The 23,336-nt window shown below is 34.9% G+C and overlaps 4 protein-coding genes across 4 annotated transcripts; 2 read left to right on the top strand and 2 right to left on the bottom strand.

Annotated features, from left to right (window-relative positions):
- Positions 1-2,723: 2,723 nt before the first annotated feature.
- On the bottom strand, positions 2,724-6,457 carry LOC109148546 (single-stranded DNA-bindig protein WHY2, mitochondrial). The gene is made up of 8 exons (XM_019296283.1): positions 6,328-6,457; positions 5,499-5,560; positions 5,301-5,398; positions 5,114-5,206; positions 4,720-4,814; positions 4,549-4,622; positions 4,221-4,309; positions 2,724-3,031 (listed from the first exon to the last, which is right to left on the bottom strand). The coding sequence occupies exons 1-8, from the start codon at positions 6,357-6,359 to the stop codon at positions 2,915-2,917; spliced, it is 660 nt and encodes a 219-aa protein (XP_019151828.1). The 5' UTR covers positions 6,360-6,457; the 3' UTR covers positions 2,724-2,914.
- Positions 6,458-8,879: 2,422 nt separating this feature from the next.
- On the top strand, positions 8,880-11,414 carry LOC109148641. The gene is made up of 10 exons (XM_019296377.1): positions 8,880-9,029; positions 9,111-9,381; positions 9,461-9,557; positions 9,630-9,754; positions 9,907-9,991; positions 10,170-10,221; positions 10,316-10,603; positions 10,698-10,931; positions 11,018-11,149; positions 11,394-11,414. The coding sequence occupies exons 1-10, from the start codon at positions 8,880-8,882 to the stop codon at positions 11,412-11,414; spliced, it is 1,455 nt and encodes a 484-aa protein (XP_019151922.1).
- A 1,059-nt stretch (positions 11,415-12,473) lies between these two features.
- LOC109148640 lies at positions 12,474-12,857 on the bottom strand. The gene has a single exon (XM_019296376.1). It carries the CDS (start codon positions 12,855-12,857, stop codon positions 12,474-12,476), a length of 384 nt encoding a protein of 127 aa, XP_019151921.1.
- Positions 12,858-16,502: 3,645 nt separating this feature from the next.
- On the top strand, positions 16,503-19,564 carry LOC109148639. Its single transcript, XM_019296375.1, has 4 exons — positions 16,503-16,684; positions 16,788-17,713; positions 17,817-19,034; positions 19,125-19,564. Exons 1-4 carry the CDS (start codon positions 16,503-16,505, stop codon positions 19,562-19,564), a joined length of 2,766 nt encoding a protein of 921 aa, XP_019151920.1.
- Positions 19,565-23,336: the final 3,772 nt, after the last annotated feature.

Here is a 23,336-nt window from a genome sequence, read left to right as displayed (position 1 = left end):
TAACATAGGGTGAAATGTCTTTATTACTCTTACTAAAAGGAAGAGGTGTAAGGGAACAAGGGAACTACTCACAAGACTTTAGGTACAGCACTTGACTTTGGGGTTGACTAGTCAATTACTAGTCCCCGACTATTGAATTTACAGGAATTTAAGGAATTAAATTATGAATTGGATTAGGATTAATTACTTAATTAATCCCTTAATTGAATTTGGATTACGGGGTGTCACATTCTCTCCCCCTTCAAAGAAGCTTCGTCCCCGAAGCTTGGGTACGACGAATTAGATCAAACGGTGAAATGAAACAACAATGTGACAAGAGTGTCAAGAACATATTTATTTGGTCAAAACTCAAAGGATTCAAAAAGGTAACAAACATAAGCAAGAAGTCATGACATTCAAGAGTTGGAAAGAAATTATCAACGGAGATAATGAGCATATCAAACTCTAAACCAAACACAACCACCAACTTCTATCCAACACCCAAGATCTAAACAACTCGCTCAAAGCACAAGCCACAAAACTAACCACTCAACTCAACAAGCAAGCAAAAACGAACACACAAGGCAACAACAAGCAACTCACAAGCGGTAACAACAACTAACTAGAAGATAACACAAGATAAGGGAAAAAAGAAAAAGGAAAAAAAAAAAACGGGGTTACTACAACACCGAGCTAAAACGACTCGCTCTCCGATTCATCAGTGCCCTCCTCGGACTCCTCGTCACCACTTCCTCTTCGGCTTGAGCTGGCCTCGATCTGATCTAACCTCTGGTGAACGGCAGGCAACAAACTGCGTCTTCATGAAAGCGAAGCCTTCCTCGATCATCCGGTTCTGTTGACGAAGCAAGGTGATCACGCGCTCCTCATGCGTCATAGCATCGTGCTCCCTTTTGGTTCGGGCTTATCTTCTTCTTCGATTTTCTTCGCTTTCCTCAACCTCGGTAGCTTCTCCCGCCTTTGCTTCCTCTTCTTGACCTACTTCTTCCTCATTCCCCACATCACCTCCTAGGCTCTGAACTGCGAGGTTCAACTTTCCGACAGGGATCTCGAGCTCTGCAACCAACTCATCTCTTTCCTCGGGGATCTTCCTAGCAACTTCTTCCAGCGTGATGTAATCACCATCGTCCAACTGAAACAAGTTGCAGCTCCGCAGATTGATAGCATCCAACACCATTTTTCCTACGGGCTTCGGAAAACAACCATCAACGCTCACACCCTTCTTGACAAAAATCCAGCTCAACACCATACCATACGGTAGGCTCTTTCGGTTGTGATCACGGCAGAAGACCATATGCTGCAACATCAAGGCCGGTAGATTGAACTTCACCATGTTCTTAAGACAAAAAGCAAAGGTGCGCTCCAACTTTCCCAGCAACCAACTTTTGTTGTTATTCGGCAACAAACAATCTGACACAAGCATAACCAAAATCCTTTGCTCGGCGGACAATCACTTCTTCTCCGGTCTCGAAGCTTGAGTGAAACCACTCGTGCGACCCAACACAGTCGGATTACGCCATCGCCACGGCCACCAGCCCGTGAGGGAGAAGAAGGCACCCCAGTCTGCACGGCTGTTGAAATTTGGCTTCCTGCAGGTAATGTTGGTGAGTAACCAATCCACGAAGTCGCCACTTTCCCAACGATCCCAGTTGTAGTCCGGGACCACACGCCGCCAAACTTCCCTAGCCATCCTACATTTTCGAATGATATGATCGGGATCCTCATCAACACTTGGGCAATGCACACAGGAACCACCAACCGTGTAGCCTCTTCTCCTTCGTTCAACATTACACAATATGCACGGGTGATAGAGAAGCCACAGAAATGTGCAAACTTTGTTTGGAACCCACTGCTTCCAAACTGCCTTCCACTCTTCCAGGCCAAATTGATTATTGAAGCAGACTTCATAGGAGCCGCATAAGCAATTCTTGGTCTAATGATACATGATTTTCATATAAAAAGCCATAATTTTGATTTGTGTAGCAATGTCATGGGTCGGCTTATTAGTGAATTTTTTTAGTAAAACTTTTTAACATCTGAAAAAATAATTTCATTTGAATTTAAATTTGTAAAATATTAATAAATTATGCATTTGTTTCGAAAATTAAGTTATACTAGTTTTATAATAATAATACTAATAATTTAAACATAATCTATTACTATGATTTGATTTAATCTTTTCTCCAAATTTTATAAACATGAACAAAATCTCATCTTCAATTAACAAACAAATGGTCAAAATAAGCTATGGCCAATTTTGACTTATTTGACCACTATTAGCAATTTGATTTTGTTAAACAAACACACAAGTGTTTGATTAATTAGCTTTTTGTAAAAGCTTATTACTCCAAAATACTAAAATTCAAAAAGCCGCTCACAACAGCTTTTTTGATCAGCTTTTTGAAAAATTCATTTTGCATATAATAAACTATCAGCTAACAGCTAATTTACCAAAACATATTTCTACAATCAACTAATACTATCAACTAATCAAACCCACTAACCCAATCAGCTAACAGCTACTCCTACTCCGTGTTTACCAAACACCCCTATGTAAATGTAAAATGTACACATACATGCACAGGATGGTTGTGGTGGGTTGGCATGGGCCGGGGCAGTAGCAGTGGCTGCCGGTGGGGGAGAGGGGGAAGATAAACACAGGAGTATCTCCATCATTAAGATGGTACTAGGTTAAGTTTTAACAAGCAAGCTAAAAACTATAAATGTAATCTGCCAACCAAGCTTGGTCAATGGCTTTTAAGAATAGAATGTCTTCAAATAAGAGGCAAAGTTCATCATCATACAGCAAGTGTGCTTTAGCACATTTAGGAGAGGCTAAAAGTCACAAGTACAGGGCAGCAACATACACTACTTTTAAGTTGGGAGCAAATTAGATATTCACAGAGATCATATAGCTTCATCGTTCCCATTCCGACTTCGCAAATTGTGCAACATTTCCTGAAGGCAACTCACTAGTGTTCGTTTGCTGAAGATTCGTATACTGGTCCCACCCCATGATGTGAGGCAAAGCAAACTGCATTTAAATACATAAGAAGATAAATAGCGTGTCTTCTGCAATAAGGCATGAGAACAAGGAACGCAAGCAACAAGATGTAATGGAAAACTTGGGAGTCGAGCAAGCACATCATAATCCAACAATTATAGTTTTTCGTTCTAACAATTATAGCATCGCTCATCATGCAAACAAGTTATCTTGATTATACATTTATACTTTGCTTCTTAATCAAATTCACCATCTTTTGGAGAGGCTATTTGGCATGTAATCACCAACAAGAAGACATTCTACTCTCAATGGAAAATACCAAACACAAAAAGTTGTGAAATGTGTAACACTATTATATATATGATCTTCTATAAAAAAAATTGTCCTTAACTTTCTCTGGGGTTTATGACAACAATCTCAGAAGACATCCTATAACCTACCAATTTAATATTGAGTCTAGCTACCTATAAATTAATTAACTATGATTTTAAGAAGTATGAACTAGCAAACTAGAACAAGTTATAGTCATAAATTTCAATTTCAATTTATAAAGATTCATTTTTGAACTAAAGATTATGATCATAATTCTTAGAATAAAGAATTAGGTACTTGAAGACCACTATGAATCTAAAAAAATAATTAGTTCCAGTCCATTCTCATACCTTCTCAGTTATCACATCAATACATAAAACACTGAAGATAAATATATAAAGCACATTATTTCATTACTAGATGAAGTAAACAAAGAAAATTGTTTTAACAATTATAGCAGAAGATGGGAATATTGAGATCTTAGTTGCAACTCTATTCCACAACATTTCATTAATGCACATTCAGATCGATTTTCAACAAACCGGACATGTATTTGATGGCAGATCCCCTATCTTGCAACCCCCATTTTATGTGTTTACCTCACCTTGTTCAGTAGTTTGAGATTAGCAAAGGCTGTATGTACTAAGAATATCCCCATCAAGAATACTAAACTTGTAAACTCTTTTATTTCGTCATACAGACCAAGGAATAAATGATAATGGCTTAGCCATGTGGTATATATTTACTGTGTCAAGTATCTACAATCTACATGAATGAAATCTATGAGATCCCCATTTTTGTATATCAATTGTGAAAGCAGAATTGATTAATCAGACAAAATGCACTAAAGGATGATCAAATTATGAACTCCAACAATTGGGAGAAACACATTATAATAGTAACATACATTGAAAGCTGTTCGCATGACAGAAAATTCAGCACCAGTAACTGGAACTGTTAGGCGATCATTTGTCTTGTGGGTGTTGTTGACAACACCTGCAGAGGAAAAGAGAATAAAAGCAAAAGTGATTGGAAACAAGAAAGCATTACTTTCTCAAATTGCCGTAAGAAACATGCATTGGAGGCAAGGGTAATGATCACATGTAACATGTTTAGGACAATAATGTTCACAATACAGATGCATATACTGTGTGTAGTTGTGTACAATACTTTAGTTGAATATCATGCATGTTTTGCAAAGGATGTGGATATAAGTGGCTAGCTATGAAACTTACTAAGAGACATGAAATAACCACTGCCATCACCAAGTGCCTTAACTGACAAGGTTTTTCTAACTTCACCAGCATTGCTGAAAATATTAATGTAATTAGGGCAATAAAGTAGTTACTCTATGCAACATTATGTGCAGAAAAGACTATTTTGAAAAACTAGATTAGAGTATCAACCTTTGTAGCATTGAAGGATCATGGAAGAATTCACAAGAATCACTAGGACCCAAATTTAGTACGGTTCCAACTTCAGTTGCCGACAGAGCAAACATCTATTTGATGTCAAATGAATCAGTCAAGAAAAATTCCATGAGAAAGAAACAGGAGGCAAAGATAAAATTTTAGACATTGTATAATACCAATCCATAGATTAAGATTGTGAAGAAAAACTCTAAAAATTTTGTAGTATCTAAGGCAAGGAAAACTTTCTGATGTTCAACAAATTTATTCTGTTTGTATTGCTCCTACTCCTAGTATTTTAAGAGAGCTTGCCTTCAATTTTTATTTTTTTTTTTATATCTGAAATTGAAAGGGAAAGAGTATTGCTTGATTAGAAAAACAAGAACATTACTTGCTTCTTTTCCCAATCATATTTGCGCTCACCAACGGCAGGAAGGAATGTCAACATAATAACACCTTTGCGTTCAACCTTTAAACCTCCTGACTAAGAAATGGAAGCATAAATAAAATCAAATATTCAAGTTTATGTTATGAAAAGAATTTTCAAATACAATTTCAAATGTTAAAGAAACACGTACATTTAATTTACTGAATGTTGGAAGTCTCGGTTCAACAGAGAGAGCAGCTTTGCCCTTGAAAATAGTATAGGGGGCAAATACTTTTTTTCTCAATGTCCCTTATAAAAAAAGAAAAAAAGACATAATGATGTAAGATGTTTATTCATCATTGTATGCATAAATCGAAACAACTATATTCTTTCTCAAATAATTTGGTACCATCAGCCTCAAAATATTTCTTTGCAATAGGCATCCCTGCCTGGGAGGAGAAACCACGCAAACTGCAATGTACAAGTAAAGGTAATTAGCTTAAAAAACCATTTAACATTTCAGCACGAGGAGTTTTCACCTAGCTAAGCAATTGCGTAAACTTTAGCAACAAAAGTAAAGAACCCAAAGGTAAGCACACCATGATGCACATCACTTGGCAATGTATCAAAGGGCATTCACATGAAGAATTTAATACGAAGACTTAAATGACCTTCCACTTGAAATGGCAATGGAGCAAAAGAAATCACTAAGCTATAGAATTTAATGTGAAGACTGAAACAACTGCTTGAACTATGAAATAAAACAAATCACCCAACAATCACATACTAACGAACCATAGTCCATAGTGTTCATTCCATACTCCAGATTCTATTTTTTCTTGTCCAAAGTTCAAAGCTTCAGTGGATTAACTTCTTGCAAATTGCAATTGATAAAATTCAAATTTCCTTCTTTCACAACATCCAATTCAAATGAAAAATAAAGTAGCATTCTTTTTCAACATAACTTTGGATTTTTAAGGGAACATCCTCACAAATGAACCAAAATCAATAACAATAATTATAAAATAAAATAAAAAATACTGCATATCCAACTTCAAAGGATAAAATCGGAAAAATAAGGAGGCTTTTAGAGTGCCGAAAGTTTAGACGATGATAGAGGAAGAGTTAGAAAAAATGACTAGGGTTTAAGAGGGGTTTAATGTATAAATGGCGTGAAATAACAAATTTTATGCCATTAGAAACTGGAATAGTCATTAGGAAAAGTGTTTGGAGTTCACCTGGAGCCCAGGAGCTTTGAGAGCTTCAACATCTTGAGTTGAGAGAGACGGAGGGAATGCGAAGGAGTCGGGAGCCGTAGTTGTTCAATGACTGCTTTGAGTGTGCTTGTTTGGAGTGAACCAAAAACAATAATAATATTTCAAATGCACTATACTTGGTAGGAACAAAAAATGTTTGATTGTGGTTTAGTGATACATGATTTTCGTATAAAATATATAACTAGTATTTGTTCCCGTGTGATGCACGAAATGAATTTGTTAAAATATTTTAATAATATTTGAATCAATATATAATTATATAAATTATTATATCCAATATCTACATCTACAATCTATATCTCTACAATTTTAATAAGAGCGAATAATGTTAGGCCCTTAATTGGAATAAAAAAAATAAAAAAAATATCGGTACTAATTGTTTCTTAAAATGAATGGTTCATAATATTTTGATTTTAGTATTTTTAATGATTTTCCTTATTTACCCTTTATTATATTATTTTCTTTCCTTAAATATCCTTAAATTCCGTTAGTATAAACTTTATTAACTTACTTATTAATTTCTATAAAAAAGGTCTTAAGTTCGAACCCTATTCCAATTAGAGTTAGCATAATAATTTTTAAACATATACTACGAATATGTTAAAATGTATTAAAAATATAATATAAAATTTAACATAAATTTTGGTCAAATAATTAGTCCGACTAAATACATAGCATTCAATGATTATAAATCAGGAACTTTGAAAATCATTTGATTTTTTTCATTAAAAAGAATAATAAATTTAAGTTTAGTTTTTTTTTTTCGTTTAATTAATTTTCTTTTGATTATTGAGAACAATAGTTAATATTTCAATTATGCTTTTATCAATGCATGAAAACTTCTAAAGAAATTTGTAAGTTAATTTTTACTACATTATTATAATAACATCTATTGTAATCTTATATTTTGAATTATTTATTATCATCATCTATTGACAGCAATTGTCATTGACAAACTCTCGAAACAATTTGTCTCAACAACGAATGGAAATTAAAAAAAAAAAAAAATCAATGATTTCATTATTGTTGATGAAAAGTATGTACGCCACTTTATTCAGATGAAAAATATGTACGCCACTTTATTCAATCGTTATGCTGTGGAACTGTGTCCTCCTTGCAATGTGGACACGGTTCTATGTTCATAATGACTGAATTATATGTTTATAATTATAAAGTTATATATTTATAATTTTTGAACTTCATATTCATAATTATTGAACTTTATATTCACAATTATTGAACTCTATATTCACAATTACAGAACTCTATGTTCATAATTACTGAATTATATGTTCATAATTATAAAAGTATATATTCATAATTTTTTAACTTCATATTCACAATTATTGAATCTCTATATTCATAATTACAGAACTATATGTTCACAACTCTATGTTCATAATTATAGAACTATATCTTCATAATTTTTAAACTATATATTCATAATTATTAACAGTTTTAGAACCATATCCACCTTGCAATGTGGACACGATTCCATAGCATAATTTGCCCACTTTATTGCTCTTATTACTTAAATTTAAAAATAAATTAGTAGCTACAACAAAAAATAATACATATGCATTTAATTAATTTAGAATTATATGTCTCACAACACATGAAACATGTAGGGAAAAATTATCACTATAAAATATCAACATGTGCTTGTAAGATAAAAAGTTCATAGCACAACTAAGATCTCAGTCATATACACAACAAGACAAATCTAAAACTTCATACACCATAATCTCATTGCATGATGAATTCCTCTATGATGCCACCAATAACCCAATTGCACATGACACACTACCAATAACAGAAAAAAAGGACATGTATTGAAGATGAAAACAATAACAATGTTACCCAAAAGAGAATTAGAAATTTAAACAAAAAAGAGTATTTAGTTAGACTATCGCTTTTAGACTTAGTACTTAGATTAACATTATTACAAAGTTGCAAACATTTATTTTGGTGACAGTTATCTATCAATATAATAAAGCAGTAACTTTCTACTAAACACACTTTCCCGCCCATACGATACTGCGTCGTTTTGAGAAGTGAGAATAAATCTTCGAATTTATTGTCTTCAATCAACGGTTGGCTTTCCAATGTGCATTATACGGCTAATGTGTTATGATACCAACGTAATTAAATAGACATCTGATTATGTAAGACTTCTAATGATAACCTAAATGTAATCTATTTCCAAGACTTCATATATCTATTTACATATATACACCTAAAGACATTCAGATATACACATACATATTGAACAACGTATTAAAAAAAAATGCTTCGAAATAATCAGCATGATGATTCTGATTTCTTTCTTGGAAACTCAAAGGTTTCCATCACTATTCCGGCTGCAAGTAATGCTATCTTCAAATTTCGAATTTCACTTCTTGAGCCTATATAAACCTCTGTGTCAATATTTTTTTACCCACCATTGTTCCATCTCTTCAGTTACATCTCTTCATTAGCAGTCAACAATATTCAAAATCCCTGCAAATTTAACCATGCCAAGTCAGTATGTTTTGGTTAAAGATATTGTCCCTCTTGATAGAGAGAGGGCTATACGAGTTAGGTGTGTTAGAGTTTATGAAATACCTGAAAGGAGAGGCTCGAAAGAGATGAAGAGTAGAGAGGTTCTGGTATGCGATCAAGAGGTAAGCACAATTTTTTTCACTGTTAAATTTTTCTGTCTTTCATTCCACAGTATAAAATCTGTTCACTAATCTATCATGCAGGGAACTTTTATTCATGTAAACATGCAAAACTCGGATGTAGACAAGTACAAGAATGTCTTCAAGGAAGGGAAGCTCTATTCTATAAAAAAAATTTTGGTGTTCAGCCAGTACTATATGTATAGGACTTGTGATCACCAGTATATGATAAGGTTGAACTACGATACTCAGGTCAAGGCAATCAAATCCAGAGGCTTTCCTACCAACATGTTTCAGCTTAAACCCTATCAATGTCTGAAAGATCCAACTTTAGTGAATGACAAAGTCATGTTTGGTAAGTCATTTCTGTATGCAATGCTAAATTTTCAGATTTAATTTTTACACCCATATAAATTTGTTTTGTTGGATTACAGATGTAATAGGCAGAGTCATTGAGATACATGCTCCAGTTGACAAAATAATAGGGGGGAAACCAGCTAAACTGATAGATTTCAAGATAGCAGACAATGAGTAAGTTTCACACAATCTATGTATTAAGTTCATTAAAATATTTGTCCATTTTACTAACACATTTCAATACAGGGGAAATCATTTGAAATGCACTGTTTGGGATAACCATGTAGCTCCCATGCTACCATTCTACAATTCAGATCTCAAAGAACCATTAGTTGTGGTCATTCAACTATGTAGGGCAAAAATTGTAAATGGTAAGATGTTTAGTTATCCCTAACATATATTTCTGTTTATTTTTCTGCTTTCCCTAAATCATTATTTTATACATCACTGTTTAGTTTTTTTTTTTTTTTTTTTTTTTTTTTTTTTTTTTTTTTTTTTTTTTTTTTTTATGTTGTCCTATTAGGTGAAGTCAGGATCACAAGTTCCTATGATGCTACCAAGCTGTACTTGAATTCCTCTTATCAGGAAGTTGAAGATTTCAGGGCCAAGTATGTTTCTAATTTTTCTTTTAAAATCAAACTTTGTTCAATCTCATTTACAGTACTGTATTCATTGTCTTTGTTTTTTTTTTTTTGTATTGTGTAGGATAACCACTATTCATAGTCCTATAAGAAGTATTAGCAATGCAACAGTTATGCCCTAGTCCACTGGGATTTCTGAATTCAGGAGTGGTGCTATCACTGTCACTTCAGTTGGTGATTTATTGAAAAACAAACAGGTGAGAATTGTATTCAGTTTACAATATGTCTGCTATGACTACATTTAATCACTCAATTAGCAGTGTAACTAATTAATTATTTGGTTCACTGCAGGATGGGGATTTTTATGTCCCTGCAGAGATTGTAGGAATTGAAGGTTCATTTGGATGGATGTACATATCTTGCATGACATCGGGTTGCAACAGAAAACTGAAACCAGATGGAGTTGATCTACTGTGTACAAATTGTGATAAAAAGTACAAGGAAGGAATGACAAGATATCGGGTTAAAATAAGGGTTATGGATAAAGGATTATCAGATGCTCCCTTCCTTTTATGGGATAGGGAGTGTTCAGAGTTGGTAGGAATCCCTGCAAACATCCTCTACAAGAAATATAACAAGGTAAGCTAACTATCCTAAACACATCACTGTCTTATTAGATACAAAATCTATTTCTTTGTTAACTTTTCCTAAATTTTTTGGGTCTTGGTTTTAGGTTTCAGACATTCCAAAAGAGTTGGAATCACTAATTGGAATGTCAATGATATTTAAGATATCATTGAAAATCAGTGAGATGAGGGGATCCAATCCAGCCTATATTGTGATGAGACTGTTGAGGGATGAAATATTAGTCTCTACCTACTGTTCAAAGCTGAAAGACAACCAAGAGAAGGACCTGATATCTAAAATGATTGATGAGGATGAAGAGGATGATGATGAATCTGATCAGGTAATACTATTTATGTTAGCATTTCAGTTTTTTTTTTTCTACTTTTGCCTAAGTTTGAAAACTAAATCACTAATTTCATTTTATAGGAAGCATCCAATGGTGATAATGAGGTCAACAGTCCCACAAGTGTTCAGCAAACTCAGAGTCCAGTGCCTAATTTGGAAGAATGTAATTTGGTTAAGAGATCACTAATTGATCAGTTCTCTTCTTCTGGCAAGGTTAAGAAGACAAAAAATTGAGTGTTAAACCTCAAGATTTTAGATTCCTGGTCTGTTGTTAAATTATGAGCAAAGTACTGTATTTTGTTGAAGTTTGTTTTTGGGAAGCACCAAGACTTCTTAGCACTTTAATAGTGCTAAAGTACTGTATTTGAGTATTTTGGTTTATGTACTTATCAGTTGTCTAATCATCCATGAATGTTTAAACTATTTGGTATTGTATTGTTTATCTATCTGTATGCAGGTTGGATTTGAGAACTCCTAAGGATCACAATATGATCTCTGAGTTACTGATGTTTTGCTAACAATTTTTTTTAATGGTTGTTTCTATGTCGTAAGCCTAACAGGATATACCAAGAACAAGCAATAAAGGATATCAGTTTTCAAGCCATCAGAGAAAACCACAAGCAACCAAAGAGTAGCAACAAAAGAAAGTACAACATCAAATTGGATTAAAATGTAGTATAATTTTTTTTTTTTTTTTTTGGGTATTCTTACCAAGTCTTTGGTAGTTGTAATTTTTCTTATTGTTGAATACTTGCAATTTGTATTATAAAACCTCATCTTATTTTGTGTGACAAAACATTTAAGCTGTTGTTAGATTGCTTAATTTTTTTTTTCTTTACATGCCAAAGATAAGCATTTTTACTTAAATAATAAACTGCTTAGTAAGTTAAGTGATCTAATGTTAAAGTACCTAAAACAAGTTATTAAATACCAAATCATTTAGGAAAGGAACAATCTGCCATCAAACATCCAAGCACACCAGTTCTTATCTAAAATAAACTACAATTTACTAAATATTATTAAGTTTCAAATCAAATTACCCAAAATACTTTTTTTTTAAAAAAAAATTTAGATAAAAGAATAAAAACCATTTCTGAAACTTTATCTAATTTGAGAATCACATTTTAAATAATGTACACATAGAACGAAATTATAAGTCATTTCAAATCTTAAATTATCAATTAGTTAAAGCAATACAGTCATAGATAATTTAATGATCTAAGATTAACACTTTATCCACCATTTAGGCATCAGTTTTTGAAGATCATCATTTGCCTATGAAATGAACTTCTTGATAACCAATTTTTTAAAATACTTTAGTAACAAAGCAATGGACTCATATAAATGGATTGAAAGTCATTTTAAGCTTTTTATACATTTGTTACAAAATATGATACAGCTTTGAGCTTAGGAGGTACCAATAAAAGCTAACAATGCTTTTTACGACAGTACAAATACAAAAAATCAAAATATTAATTTTTTTTATTTATCATGGTAGGGGGATACCCCAAACGGAAAAGGAAAGGTACAAGACTAGTTAGTTTGTGTTACAAATGTGACGCCAAACAGGCCGTCCCTCAATATCATCCTCTAATATACTCTTCATCACCTCAGGAGGGCTATCTAAGATATGGATGCCCTTTGGGAAATTCCTAGCAATTTTGGCTAAACTGTCGGCTGCATTATTTTGTTCTCGAGGTATGGCTGAAAGTTTCCATGCATCAAATACCTTTAACTCCTTTTTGCACCCTTCAAGAATATTATGTGCAACTGTTGATGGTCTTCTTTTATTAAGCATGTAATTGACCACCATGGTAGAGTCTGATTCGAGTATCACCTTTTTGTAACCTGTATGAGCTGCTAGTTGTATTCCTTTGAGGAGTGCCCATGCCTCTGCTTCAAATGGGGTAGAGTTACCCATGTTGAATACGAATCCCTGCTTCCAAACTCCATTGCAGTCACGGATGATACCTCCACAAGATGCGTCATTTGTTTGCGGTTTTACCGATCCATCTACATTGATTTTGACAAATTCTTCCTTGGGTTTTTCCCATATGAACATCAAAATATTAATTTACAATGTACTAATTTGCAATCTGAACTTTCTGAATCTGTGATATATACGAATCTGTCACAAATGCAAAGTATTTAACTGTTGTGGCAAAAGGAATGTCAAAACAAAGAAAGATTAGATGTATTTTGAAAATCTAAATTACTCATTCAATATATGAATCACAAACAAAGTTTCATTATTTCCCAAAGAATCAAGAAAGAACAAAATGTTTTAAACTTATTTTGGTATAGCAACTTGAATAAGCTATCTAAATATGGCAAAAAGAATTAAAATACTCAGTTACGGAATTAATTCCCTAAACAAAAAGAATTCTCCTGATTTGGGTTATCTAGAGAAACATAAATTTATCAAAAAACTTTGCATCAGATTGTTAATACCACGCAGTTTAGGATAGTCATCTAAAGCTTAAATAAACAAACTACAATTAATAATCTAAGAAAAAAAAGGTTAAAAGAATTTGGCATAAGGTTAGAAAGATCAGCAGTTGCATATTCATAAAAATGATTTCACTTTCAACTGTTAAATTCATATTCACATTGTATTGTTTATCTAAGAAACAGAATTTCAATTCTCTAACACTTGGCATCAGATTCTTTATATATCATCATTTGCCTAGAAAAAATCTCAGTTAGTAATACCACATATACCAATTTAACATCATTTTAACATAAGCCAATTCACATGATAAACCAGAGAATTAATAACAATTTCACTGTTTTCAAGAAGAACTCAACAGTCATACTAATCAATTACTGCTTCAACATTTGGCACACAGAACACCATTTTTGAGATAAACAACACAATCAGTAAAATGATTGTATAAAACCTGGAATTAAACACACTAATACAGTTACAATATTTGCAGTTTCAGTTTTACCACACACAAAAAATAAACAGTGTAATCATGCGGAAAATTCTAAGTTTTACAGTTATAGGGAGCAAGAGGAAGCAGCCAAGTAATAATCCAGGTAACCTACGCACATTAAGTTTTTAGTTTCAGAATTACCTTTCGCAAATCTGGTTTTATGTAAAGTGGGTCGAGAATTTTTACCCAAAAACGCCATTGTTATCATTATTCTTGCTGTTAATGTTACAAAACTGCCTGAAAAAAAAATCGAGATTAATACTTGGTTAGAACCCTAACTGATTTTGTATGTCTAACTAATCTATACACTATGTAAAAGTAAATATAATGATTTACACAGATTAGAGTATAAAAACACGAAATGGATAGAAATTTTACCTGATTTAAAGCTTTGCACACCATCGGTCGAATCCACAGTTAGGGTTTTTCGATCATTTCAAACCTCTATGTCTAAAACAACACAAATCGTTCTTAAACACTAGATGGATTTGAAATTACGGAGTCCTAATGAGTTAGTGAGGTAAGTGTTTAGACGAATCAAGGTTTTTCGGTGAATAGCGAGATTAGGCGGTCACAATGGAATTCGTATGGAGTAACAGTATAAAACGTAAACAATAGAGCCAAAGGAACAAGATCGGAGTGTTTAGCATCAAGATCAGAGTGTTTACAGTAGGTTAGACACAGAGAGAGCTTAGAGAGGTTAGAGACAGAGAGAGCTTAGACACATAGAGAGCTTACGAGCGGAGTGAGTGTAAGAGAGAGAGAGAGAGCTAAGAGGTAGGGGAGGGTGGTCTGAAATGTCAAAATGTGTATCTACGGGTAGTCTTAGGGAGAAGTGGGTCGGGTATATCGGGTCTGGGTTGTAGGGTCGAGTTTCGGCTTAGTGAATTTGGGCTTATGTATAGTTAAATGTTGTGTTCTACATTTGCTAAGTAGGGCTTATTCAATGATTGATATAACTGGGTTAAGTATGGTCCAAGTAAATGTATATTCATCACAAAATTATATAATACATTTAGCAATTGGGATGTACATTGTGGTTGCATTGAGTGTACATTATATTAGTTAATGTACATTAACTACAAAATTAATGTAAATGTAATATATTTTCAAAGTATTTCTGATATGGTCCACATAACATTGTGTGGACCATTGTGTTTTACATTCTTTTTGTTCTTTTCCCCTTCATTATATTAGGTACTTTACCAAAACTACAAACTGTATGTACATTCCCTATATATTACAATTGTATGTTCAGAATGAAACAAGTATCCAGGTGTGGACCATGGTCCACACCGTAATGGGTTGTATTTTGTCATGTCTTTATTTTGTACTTATTAATATACAAAAAAAATTGAACTAAATATATTTTTTGTTTATTATGTGGCAAAAAATGTACCTACTCTTACGGTGGGAACAAATACGGATGATGCTGGAAAAGAAAATCAAACGAACTCATACGCGGCAGGAACACCAAATTGCACTGCTAATAGAACTGCAACACCCAATACTGGTGTCACGGATGGTAAACCAAAACAGTTCATTGTTTATTATATATGTTATTGTTCTTTTTTATTCATGTATGTATACGTTTATACTAATGTTTATTTTATTGTATTTTTCTAAAAACAAGAATTTAGCAGTATTCACCTCGGCGCACATAATATGGAATATACAAATAGCAACAGTAAATGCAGAAAATTCGTACTAGGAGTCAACAGCCCTTTAGTCCAAACTAATAGTAGCGGCATCACTAATGGTAACTTCAAGTGCATTTTACAATTGGTCTTTGTTTTACTATATAATGGTTTAATTTAAACGTTCCTCTTTTGCTCACTGTAACGCTAAAAGGTCAAGTAAACCAATCCACAACTACAAGACGACCTCTATCAGAAATATCAAATGGTACTTTTTTTTTAATGTAAATTATTAATGCAGTGCGATATTATGAATATTAGTTTTATAGATAATGGTTTGTTTAGTAAAAAAAAACAGAAACATCGTTCAAGTCACGCAGCTGGGGGCAGACCCAAAGGCAACGAATGTGCTGAACAGAGATTTATCTAGGGCGTTTGAAGAAGTCTCCAATAACACAACAGTTCCAGCAACCCAAAACGGAATAGCCACTGGTAATTATTTGGGCAATAATTACAATGTTATTATTTGTGTTTGGAATCAATGTTGGAACTGATATATTTTACTATACAGGATTCAACCATAATGCTCAACAAGAAGAAATTCTTACTAATCTATCACAACCGTCAGCTGCACACAAATGTATGTTTCAAGTTTAAATTTTGTTACATAAGATGGAAAGTAGTATGATCGTTTAATGATAGATAAATTAATATTGATTTTTATATGTAGTGGAATACAATGATTTCGGTGATGCAAATAACACATGTGAACATTGCGGGGCGTTATTTTGGCACGCAGTAAGGACAAATAAAATGGTGATTCACGGTACACCCAGATACACAATGTGTTGCAACAATGGTAAGATTCAATTGCCATCAACACAAGTGCCCCCGCAGCAAATATATGACCTTTTTTTTGGAGGTGGTGAAAAAAGCAAGCATTTCTTGAACAACATTAGAACGTACAATAATATGTTCTGCTTTACCTCAATGGGCGGTAAGATAGATAGAGATGTCAACAAAAACGGGGGACCACCAGTTTTCAGAATACATGGGCAAAACTTCCACTACATTGGAAGTCTCCAGCCGGTTGACGGGAAACGGCCACATTTTGCTCAATTATATATCTATGATACAAATAATGAAATGGTCAATCGCCTAACTTCCGTAAGGTATGTCTGTATTGTTATACGTTACATTTTAATACAATGTCGTATATTAATTGAAACCCCTGTCGAATTGAATCAAATACAACGTTTGTTGTTGCATTATTAGGCCAGACGGTGATATGAGTGACATCCATGAAGAAATTTTCATGGATATTCAACAAGCGTTGGATTCAGATAATGTGTTGGTAAAGTCCTTCAGAATGGCCCGCTTAGAAATAGAAAATAATCCAGTGGCTGAGGTAAAGATAAAATTGCTTGGTAAGAGATCAAGGGATGCGAGAACTTATAATCTACCTCAAGTTTCAGAAGTTGCTGCATTAATTGTTGGGGATATTGATGCAATTATTGGTGAGCATGACATCTTAGTGGAAACAAAGACTGTTCTATTGCAACGAATTAGTGAACTAAACCCAGCGTACTTACCATTGCAATACCCGTTGTTGTTTCCTTATGGGGAGGACGGTTATAGGGAAGACATCCAGTTCTCAACATTAAAAGGAAACAGTTCAGGTGGTAGACAAAGGATTAGTCCGCGGGAATACTTCTCATACCTCATCCAGTCTAGAGTTACGCAGATTTCTACATTACTGCATGCAAGAAGGCTTTTCCAACAATTTCTGGTAGATGCATACACAATGGTCGAATCCGGCAGGTTGATCTATATAAGGACCCACCAAAAAAGTTTGAGGTGCGAAACATATAATTGCTTGAACGATGCATTAACACGCGGTGAAGTCGATCCTCGGACTCAAGGGAAAAGGATAATATTGCCGTCGAGTTTTATTGGTGGTGCTAGATACATGATACAGAACTACCAGGACACTATGTCTATATGTAGATGGGTTGGATACCCGGATTTATTTATTACATTCACATGCAATCCAAAGTGGCCGGAGGTGAAACGCTTCTTGACTGATCATAATTTAAAACCGGAAGACCGGCCTGACATAATATGCAGACTATTCAAGATGAAGTTGGATGCTTTAATTTCAGAATGCAGGAAGGACAAGTTGTTTGGAGCAGTCATTGGAGGTATTTGCATATTTGTTTATGCCTATGACCTTATCAAAGTAAGCAATTTGTTGTTTAATGTTGTTTATGTTCTAACTGAAAATACATTTTTCAATATTAATAGTTATCTATACCATCGAGTTTCAAAAGCGTGGTCTACCGCATGCTCATATACTCCTATTTCTGGATAATCAACAACGAGCATCACAGGGGTTACATTTGGACAACATAATTTCTGCTGAGTTACCTGATCCCATACAAGATCCAGAATACTTCAAATTAGTGGATGAGTATATGATGCACGGTCCTTGCGGTAGAGCTCGGTTGAATTCTCCATGCATGGCTAAGGGTAAATGTACTAAACACTTTCCCAAAAAGTTTGTTAATGTTTCTAATTTTGACGATGATGGTTATCCTATTTATCGGAGACGTGACAATGGTCGTTCTGTGGTGAGAAATGGGATTACTTTGGATAATCGCTATGTGGTGCCACACAATCGGCACTTATTGCTAAAGTATAGAGGTCATATTAATGTGGAATGGTGCAACCAATCCCGTTCAATAAAGTACTTGTTCAAATACGTGAACAAGGGTAACGACAGGGTGACCGCAGAGTTCTACCGCAGCAACAACGAGGGAGATGAACCGCAAGTGATTGATGAGATAAGTATGTATTATGATTGTAGGTACATATCTCCGTGTGAAGCTGCCTGGCGTTTGTTTGGTTTTGAAATACAGTTGAGAACACCAGCAGTTGAACAGTTAAGCTTTCACCTGCCCAATCAACAGAGTGTAATTTTTGCAGATGATGATCCGGTTGATAACGTACTTAGTCGACCAACTATATTACAAAGCATGTTCCTTGAATGGTTTGAGGCAAACAAAACATACCCAGAAGCAAGGAAACTGACATATGCTGAAATGCCAACGAAGTTTGTTTGGAAAAAGGATATTAGAAAATGGCATCCAAGGAAAAGAGGGTTTTCAATCGGTAGAGTTTTCTACGTACCGCCTGGCAGTGGCGAGATATTCTATTTGCGATGCCTTTTGAATAAAGTTCAAGGGCCTACAAGTTTTGCGGATATAAGAACAGTCAATGGTGTGCAGTATGAATCCTTTAGGGATGCCTGTTCAGCTAGGGGATTAGTAGACGACGATAAGGAATATGTTCATGCTATTGAAGAAGCAGGTCAGTGGGCCACATCTGCGAATTTGAGAAGACTGTTTGTGACTTTGTTGGTGTCCAACTCAATGTCAAAACCGGAAGTGGTGTTGGAAGCTACGTGGAGCTATTTGACTGAAGATGCACAATTCCATATTAGACAACAAACGGGACTTGGAGGTATTCAATTTTTGTTTCTGTCTTTCTTCATGTTATTCAATATGTTTTTAAAAACACACTTATATTATTTTTGTGATAATTTTACAACAGATTTAATTTTATCTGAGGATCAAAAAAAGAATTATGCACTATCGGAGATAGAATTACTGCTCACAGCTATAGGAAAGAGTTTGAAGGACTTTCCTTCAATGCCATATCCTGATTTACAACTTCTGGACAGAACAACCAATAGGTTAATACAAGAGGAATTGTCATATGACATTAATGCAATGAAGGAAGAGAATGATAGTTTGGTGGAACAACTGACTGAAGAGCAAAAGGCAATATATGATAATGTTTTGGATGATGTTGAGAAAGAGTTGGGGGGATTGTTTTTTGTGTACGGATATGGTGGTACGGGTAAAACTTTCCTGCGGAGAGCATTGTCTTCCGCTTTGAGGTCAAAGGGTCAGATTGTTTTAAATGTAGCATCAAGTGGCATAGCTTCTCTATTACTACCAGGAGGTATGTTGGTCCCGAAAGGGTGGTGAGAAGTCTAGAGGGGGGGTGAATAGACTTCTCTAACTTTTTCAAGCTACTTCTGCAAACAACACTTTGTAACTTCAACTCTAAGTAACAAGCATAAACAAGTATAACAACTTAGAGTGTGCACAGCGGAATTGTAACGGCAAAGTGTTATGTTTTAAATTGTGTCGTGCTCAAGAGAGATTTTATACATGCATCACGTTAGAAACACTTAGTATAGATGTAGGATGATGTATTTAAAATTTCACTTGCATGCAAACGAGGGAACTATCAAACCCAGACAGATAAAGATACGCAATAAACCGTAACGGGTTAGTTCACAAATAATATAGGCATGCACGAAATATATATGAGCAGTAAGTAAATAGAGAGAGAGATTTATAGTGGTTCAGAGGTGGTGTAATCCTCCTAGTCCACTCTTCTCCTTTCACTTCAAGGAGGAAATTCACTATTCTTCAATCACCCAGATACAATAGTGAATAAGTGCCCAACGACACTTCTCCGAGTGCTTCGCACAAAGCTACACTCCACCAAGGTTTTTCGCAAGCTCCTCTTGTTACTCCGCCTTCCCGAGTACTTCGCACCAAGCTGTACTCCTACACCACGAGAACTACGCACAAAGCTACGCTCTCACCGGGTTTTCACAAGCTCCCCTTGTTACTCTGCCCGTCACAACCGAGTGCTACGCACAAAGCTACACTCCAACTGGGTTTTTCACTCTCCCTAGTTACTCTACCCCTTTTCTACACTCAGTAGAAGATTTACAATGAAATACAAAGATTTTTCTCTCACTCAGACTTGAATTTGATCGTGTATAGCTCAATATATCACTTGATGATTGATTGGATAATTTTCTTTGTTGTTCAAGTGTTTTCTGAATCTCTCCAAGTGTTGTTGTGTCTTCAAGTCTGCTTGGGCATTTTATAGCAGATGAAAGCTATTTGCCCGTTGATCAACTTTCGATCTCGATCGTCCATTTTGAATTGTAGTTGATCAATTAATTTTGCCAACTTGGTCTGCAAAAATCATTTCGCCGTCTGTCAGAAGATTTTGAGAAATCTTGCCGTTGCTCTCCTTTAATCTGACAAAGCTTTTCTTTGGAATGGGTAGCCTCCAAATTTGAATTTTCTCTGGCATGACTTTTGTTGAATTATTGATCTGTTGTGCCAAGTTGATCAAATAATTTATCTGCTGATTCTTGCTTGAGTAATAAAAAGATCTCCTTCGTATATCAGCTTCTTCTTCTCCTTCGACTTCTTCTGCAGAAACAGAGCTTCAAAATAATGTTTCTGTCTAATTCTATCATGATGTCATAGCTCCTTTTGATGAAGTCATGTCCCAATAGTATATCATGTTCCACCTTGTATCATGGACTATACATCACGTTCCACCTTGTATCATGGACCATATATATCATGTTCCATTTCATATCATGAGCTAGCTATCATGGACCATATATATCATGTTCTAGCTATCACGTTCCACCTTGTATCATGGACCATATATATCATGTTCTAGCTATCACGTTCCACCTTGTATCATGGACCATATATATCATGTTCCATCTTGTATCATGGACCATATATATCATGTTCCATTTCATAAAATCACTTTGGGTGGGAATTGAACTATGGACCATTTGCTTTGCTTGACAAAGCTTCTTCCATCTCAGCTGGGTATCCAATTGATATAATCCAAGACATAAATTCTTTTGACTTATCTCCTCCACGTGTTCTCCACTAGCTTTATCACATTGTGATGTCATTACCCGATAGTCGTGACGTCATCACCCGATAATTCTCAACTATCACGATAAAAATTGTTCTTTTATGATAGTATAACCTGATATTACTATCATGATGACATCATCTCCTTATATTGCTACTTCACGATAGCAATTCATCTTTACACCAAAATTACTTCTAGTGAGAATCGAACTGTGGATCATCTCACATTAGGCATACTTCAACAAGTCTTCTACCATCTCGTCCATCTCAACCTTTGGTAACTTGATGCTTCATAAATCTGTTAAGCTATGATCCCGCTTTCATTTATTCTTCTTTCAAACTGCTTTTTCGTAGACTTCATGCAGGCTTCATGGCAGTGGTGCACTATACTTGGTGAACCAGAACTGACTCAAATAAAATAAAATTGGGGTCTACAAAATACATTTGGCTCATCAAAACTTATACAATATATTCCTAACAATTTCCCCCTTTTTGATGATGCCGAAAGTTATACCCATGTCATTTGGCTATGTCAAAATTTTTGAAAAATAATATTTTTGTCCAATTTTATTGCGACTAGCCATTTGACGGGTTTAACACGTTTAAGACCTAGAGATTTTAATTTTGGACGGTCCTAAACGTATATTGAGACTGTAACGCGGGGTTGCGTATTGAATTTTATCTTTTAATTTTTCTTCCCCCTTTCAATTTTATTTTCTCAATTATACGCCTCACATGCAATTACTAAGTCCAATTTAAAATCTTGAGACTTTAAAGCAATTAACATACTAGACAAAGTAAAGAAATAAACCAAATGCTAGCAATTTATATAATGTTCCAAAAAGCATAATTCGAACAAGCTAGCTATTATGTACACCAAAAATTGAGGCTTCAAAATTTTACCTCTTGCCAATTAAGGCATTCACGTGTGCCCTTAATTCCTTGAAGTCTCGTTTCTTTCCTTCGAGTTGGTATGGTGCGGTGACTTGCTCGGTAACATAATTTCCATAAGCTTCTTGAACATTGTCACCCCGTAACACTCCGGCTTGGTACCAAGCAACGCATTCTTCAAATGATCTTCCATCCACCATTTCGTTGCTTGTGTGCCCAAAGAATGTCTCCAACTCTCGTATAAGCTTCATTTTGTTCTCATCATAAATTGATCTTGAAGGTGATGATCTTTGGCATTCTTGTTGGCTAGGAAAGTCCATGCTTTGAGGGGTCATCAAATAATCCATTATTCTCCTTTTTCCTCGGCCTTGAGCTCTCGGTGTGGGTGTTACTCCTCTTGGTGCTCCTGGAGGTCTAACAAGCTCAACTAGTGGCCGTTGTGCCGACGGTCCAATCAAATGGTTCACCAAATGACTTGGAGCTCCTCTAGCTCTTTCCCCCTTTTCGGCAGCATCCACATAATGTTGGAAACTCGCCGAAGCTTTGTCTTGGCTCTTTTGGACTCCAATTAAAAGATCATTGTTCACGCCAACTTGATGTAGTAGAGCTTTCAATTGATTCTCCACTAATCGTAGCCTCGATTCACACTCCGTTCCTTTCTTCCCTAAGTCAAGGAACATCTTCAAGACTTCCCTATTACGCTCTTCTTGCTTAGTAAACATTGTGGCCATATCACCTTGGATTGATCCTTGTCCAAGTAACAAGGATTCGGCCCTTTCATAAGCTTCCTTGTGAAAGTCATCTAATTTGGTATCAACATTACCAAATTGATTTTGGACTTTCTCAAACTCTTGAAGGACATCTCTTCTCAACTCTTGAATTTCCTTTCGTACATCCCCAATAATATTTTCTTTCAAAGTATCAATATTAATGGATGAGGAATGTACCTCCTTGTGTGACTCTTCTTGTGGTTGTCTCGGCATGGATGATTCCGGTGGTTCCACGTATGGTGCATCCTCAAGACACAAGGGCTCATCAATTGTATGAATGAGTGGTTCGGCAGTGGCAATTGGTTCGGCACGGCTTAGTGACACTTCAATTTGTAGCACATTTTCTTGTTCCTTCATTCGGCTTTCATCATCAACATTTGCTTCCAAAT

The sequence above is a fragment of the Ipomoea nil genome, unplaced genomic scaffold (genome assembly GCF_001879475.1).
Source record: "Ipomoea nil cultivar Tokyo-kokei standard unplaced genomic scaffold, Asagao_1.1 scaffold2144, whole genome shotgun sequence".
In the NCBI taxonomy this organism is placed as follows: domain Eukaryota; kingdom Viridiplantae; phylum Streptophyta; class Magnoliopsida; order Solanales; family Convolvulaceae; genus Ipomoea; species Ipomoea nil.
This window is presented reverse-complemented; position numbering and strand designations above follow the sequence as displayed.

Excerpts from the sequence above, each read along its gene's own strand:
- LOC109148546 (XM_019296283.1), bottom strand. The coding sequence starts at position 6,359 with ATGTTGAAGCTCTCAAAGCTCCTGGGCTCCAG. Across the intron at positions 5,399-5,498 it reads GAAATATTTTGAGGCTGATG|GGACATTGAGAAAAAAAGTA; the intron begins GTACCAAATTAT and ends TTTTTTTATAAG. Across the intron at positions 4,623-4,719 it reads GATCCTTCAATGCTACAAAG|CAATGCTGGTGAAGTTAGAA; the intron begins GTTGATACTCTA and ends TAATATTTTCAG.
- LOC109148641 (XM_019296377.1), top strand. The coding sequence starts at position 8,880 with ATGCCAAGTCAGTATGTTTTGGTTAAAGATATTGTCCCTCTTGATAGA. Across the intron at positions 9,558-9,629 it reads TTCAAGATAGCAGACAATGA|GGGAAATCATTTGAAATGCA; the intron begins GTAAGTTTCACA and ends ATTTCAATACAG. Across the intron at positions 10,604-10,697 it reads TCTACAAGAAATATAACAAG|GTTTCAGACATTCCAAAAGA; the intron begins GTAAGCTAACTA and ends TCTTGGTTTTAG.
- LOC109148640 (XM_019296376.1), bottom strand. The coding sequence starts at position 12,857 with ATGGGTAACTCTACCCCATTTGAAGCAGAGGCATGGGCACTCCTCAAA.
- LOC109148639 (XM_019296375.1), top strand. The coding sequence starts at position 16,503 with ATGGGCGGTAAGATAGATAGAGATGTCAACAAAAACGGGGGACCACCA. Across the intron at positions 17,714-17,816 it reads GTTTGGAGCAGTCATTGGAG|TTATCTATACCATCGAGTTT; the intron begins GTATTTGCATAT and ends CAATATTAATAG. Across the intron at positions 19,035-19,124 it reads ACAACAAACGGGACTTGGAG|ATTTAATTTTATCTGAGGAT; the intron begins GTATTCAATTTT and ends ATTTTACAACAG.